The sequence below is a fragment of the Pteropus alecto genome, unplaced genomic scaffold (genome assembly GCF_000325575.1).
Source record: "Pteropus alecto unplaced genomic scaffold, ASM32557v1 scaffold540, whole genome shotgun sequence".
Taxonomy (NCBI): domain Eukaryota; kingdom Metazoa; phylum Chordata; class Mammalia; order Chiroptera; family Pteropodidae; genus Pteropus; species Pteropus alecto.
The window spans coordinates 136,658-141,109 of NW_006429308.1; the positions used below are offsets into that span (position 1 = coordinate 136,658).

General features: G+C 33.4%; 1 protein-coding gene across 1 annotated transcript in view; it reads left to right on the forward strand.

The window, feature by feature from the left end:
* Positions 1-4,423: 4,423 nt before the first annotated feature.
* LOC102882595 (olfactory receptor 51F2-like) overlaps positions 4,424-4,452 on the forward strand; it is a 943-nt gene continuing 914 nt past the window's right edge. Inside the window, 1 exon segment of the mRNA XM_015590693.1 lies at positions 4,424-4,452. Coding sequence (XP_015446179.1) covers positions 4,424-4,452 — 29 coding nt within the window.

A 4,452-nucleotide genomic window follows, 5' to 3' on the forward strand; every position in this document is an offset into this window, starting at 1 on the left:
TATTTACAAATACAGTCATGAGTATGTATTCATTCATTTCACATTTTTAAAAAATTAAGTTCTTTAAAATAAGGATCGAAAAAAGTATGGCATTTAGAGGCAGAAAGAAAAAAGCTGAATTGCTAAAACTGTTATCGTCTTGTTGGATGAATGTGAGAAAGTAAAATGGTTCCTCTGAGCCTCAGTTTTCTAATCTTAGCCTCAGTTCTTTTATCTTAAAAAGGAAAACAAAAAAAACCCACCAGACCTAATGCAAGTTATGATAGCAATGAATGTGAAGCTTTGTAGTGGAAGCTGTCTATTTATATGTTCTTGGTGGTCTGGATATAGGGAAAAATTCTCAGAGCTGGGAAAGAGGCATTTAAATTGATCTTTCCAAAAATAATTGTACTGATTCATTAGTTACAGTGCAAGAAAAGTCAAGGGCGGTTTAAGGATCATATAATTAAAAAAATCTAAGAAGACCTGTGGACTTTGAGTGATAATGGTGTGTCCATTAGTTGTAACAAATGTACTATCTGGTGGGGGACGTTGCTAATGGGGATGGCTATGCATGCCTGGGGGCAGGTGCACTTGGGAATTCCCTGTATCTTTATCTCAATTTTGCTGTGAATTTAAAACTGCTCTTGAAAGATGCATAGAAACAAATGAGAATGAAAATGCAACATATCAAAACTTTTGGGACATGGCAAAAGGAGTAATAAGAGGAAAGTTTATATCATTACAATCTTTCTCAAGAAACGAGAAAGATCTCAGCAAGTTAACATTACATCTTTAAAAACTAGAAAAAGAACAAATAAAGCCCAAAGTCAGCAGAAGGAAGGAAATAATAAAAATTAGAGTAGAATTTAATGAAATTGAAAACAAAAAGACAATAGAAAAGATTAATGCAACAAAGAGCTGTTTCTTTGAAAAGATCAATAAAATTGAGAACCCCCTGGCTAGACTCATTAAGGAAAAAAAGACACAAATGAAAACAAAAATGAAAGAAGAGAAGCTATGACAGATACCACAAAAATACAAAGGATCATACAACAATACAATGTGTCACCAAATTTAATAACCTAGAAGAAATGAACAAGTTCTTAAAAATATACGTTTTTTCTGGACTCAATCATAAAGAACTGAAAACTATAAATAGACTGATTGACAGTAAAGAAAGTTACAACAATCATAAAAAACCTCCCAAAAAGTCTAGGACCAGATGGCATCACCAGTGAATTCTACTGAACATCAAAGATGATTTAATAGCTGTCCTTCCCAAACTCTTCCAAAAAGTTGAAGAAGAGGCAATACTTCCCAACTCATTTTACAAGGCCAAAATTATCCTGATAAAAACAAAGTCTTAAAAAACGACTACAAAAATTAAATTCTGATTATTCCTATATCTAAAAGATACTTACCTATTAATTTACATATACTTTAAAGTTTTTAATTGTATTTTATAATCTTCTACCTGAAGACTTTTACCAAACAAAAATAAACCTTAAGCAGCGTTCTCAGGCAATATCTCAAAACACATGCACAATCTCAAAAGAAAAAGAATGGGATGCTGTGAAAGGGGAGAAAAAAAGGACAGCTAGTCCTATTCCCAAGCTCTGCTAATAGAGCTCCCTGCATTAATCAGAACAGTCCTATTTCCCAGGAGTTTTCTGATTAGGAGATTTCAGGTGGCCTGTGTCATGGCTCCTTATATATGCCATCTATCTCTGAGTAAACACCTCCCCAGATTCTGAGGCCCTTCTTGGCAAACAGGGTGGGGAAGACCACATCTTCATACTTTGTAAGTAAAGCTACTACATTCAGGGAAATATCAGACTTTACACATATCTGTTTCCTTTAAGAATGAAGAAGATTTATTAACTACAATGAGCTCTCGTGGAAACCTAAGGAAACCTATGGAAAACTTTTCCCTGAAATCTGTACTTGGGGACATTATGTTCTGAATGGTTTCCAGTGGTCTATGGACCACATGTCTTGATGCTTATATAATTTGTTAGTCTGCCCATGTAATAGTGAGTTTTCAGGTTCGTTGTACCACATTTCAAAACCATCATCTAAAAGCCCCTGGCACTATGGCCACTGTCCACTACCAATATCATCCTCATCTTCATCAGCCTTTACCATTACTAAATGTCTCCCATTTTCTAGTTAGCAGATTAAATGCCTTATAAATGTTATCACGTGTAACCCATAAAAATTAATGCTTTTGGTAAACTACCAATTTCACAAAGTAGAATCTAATGTAAAGTGCTTATTTGGAGACCCTCAGTTAGTTTGTGGCAGAGCCAGCATTTGCACGTAGGTTTGCCTGACCGTACAACCATATCAGTGACTTTCTGTAATAAGAGGAGAGAAATAACTCAAGGTAGTCCTGCTCAGAACCTGCAACATGCTTTTGGTGTGAGACTGGATGATCATTTTCATATAAGAAGAGAATTACTATAAAAAAATGGAAGGAGGCACATAAAAGTTTACCCTAGAATACTAGGACAGACTTTTCCATCAAAAAAACCAACACACACACACATACATGCAACTCATTGTTTGAGAGTAAAGGAGAGTTCAGTGATATTCTTTTAATAGATATGTAATTTCAGGTTACATAGCATGAATTAAACAGTCAAAGCTATAATGTGTTGAGATCTTAATGTATTTTTTTTGAATTCTGGGTCAGTCTACAACTCTGGGATTTAATCTCTCTCAAAAAATATCTATTATCTTCTCATACTGCACAATATAGTGCAAGATATTGGGAGTACAATGATGAAAAGCAATGACCTAGTTTCTATTAGCTTATTTTAGTTGAAGAGGCGTATTTTCAAATAACTTATGATAACACAATGGAATGACCACTATTCCAGATGTATAAATAAAAAACGATGTAAAAAAAAATGTGACTCCAGAGAAAGAAGCAATTCCTTCTAACTTGATATACAGAAGGTGATGTCATAAAATGCTTCCAGAATTAAATAAATTAATGTTAAATTTATAAATGGATCAAAGGAACAAATAGTGAGTCTGAAGAATTTAGGATCTTTCAAAGAAGAGTGAGAAGTACGTGATTAAAGAAAACACAGCATTGTGAAAAAACCTGCTACAGTTGGTAGTTTAGTGACATAGGAAAAGCCCGGACTGACTATATGAAAATGTTCCCAGGATTGGAAAGAGAGTAGGGAGCAGCAAGAATAGGTCTTGGTCAGATTGGGAAGATACTTGACTGCTATAATAAAGAGATGAAGATTAAGAGTTTCAACTTTGTGATGAATACAATGAAGAGCTCTGTATGAGGAACAATGTGAAGATATATTTTCAAGATCACGCTGGCATCAACGTGGGGAAAGCATGGAAACGCTTAAACTCAGGGCAGGAAAATTACTCATGAGCATATTGCTGTAGTTCCTGGATATAGGAAAAAAAGTGATAATAGTGATAATAGTTAATATTTGGTGAACTTTTATATCACAGTGAGGTATCCTCCTGAGTTTTTCACATACATTAACTAATTTAATCCTCACAATAATTTTATGGGGTATGCATATTATTATTTCTTTAGAGACAGAGAAGTCCAGGCACACACAGTTTAGTAACATCATATGGTTAACTCAGTCAATAAATACATCAATTTGTACTTGAACCCATCAGAGTTTAGAATATGTGATCCTAAAAATTCACTCGGGATGCCAAATAAAAATTCATAACATCAAAAATCCATAATACTGACCTTTGAGATCCTTTATACCAAAAAAGTTCTGTTTGTAATTGTCTTATTGCTTATATTTTTATATGGTATGAAAGTTAATTAGGTACAGTTCAAGTTATGGTATTGTAAATAGTATATATCTCCATACAGGATATTATCACGTCTATTAACAGATAGTAGGGACTCAACAAATGTTAGTTCTTTATTATGATTGGACATAATCAAACTAATTGAAAGAAAGTATCCAAGAGATGAAGAGAGGATTTCTTTTGGGGCCACCAGAAGACAAACTTGTTTTATTTATTGAGTATATAGGATCAGTGCCCATACTTTTTGCTGTTCATCTGAAATTCTGTACAACCCTATAAGACATATTTCCACAAATACTTATTGACTGGCTACCATGTGAAATGATGGGTACAATCACACTGAAGAGATATTTGAGTTTAAATAAAATGGATCATTGCTGGATTTATTTGCATATAAATTCTATATCCTTATGTAATTGTTCATTTCTTATTTCTTATTCTCCTCTTTTATTAGATGTGGTCTGGTTTTCTTTTTTAAACAAATCTTTACAAGCTTTTTATATCATATAAGTATTGTATTTTATAAATGTTTACCTGCTGAAATAATTATTTTCAGGTTGAATGCATTATAAAGAAGTATAATTTATCATTGAAGAACACTTAGGTTAAGATTCTGCAGTTTGAGTTCAACATGTCGACTTTCCGGAATACCACAACCTC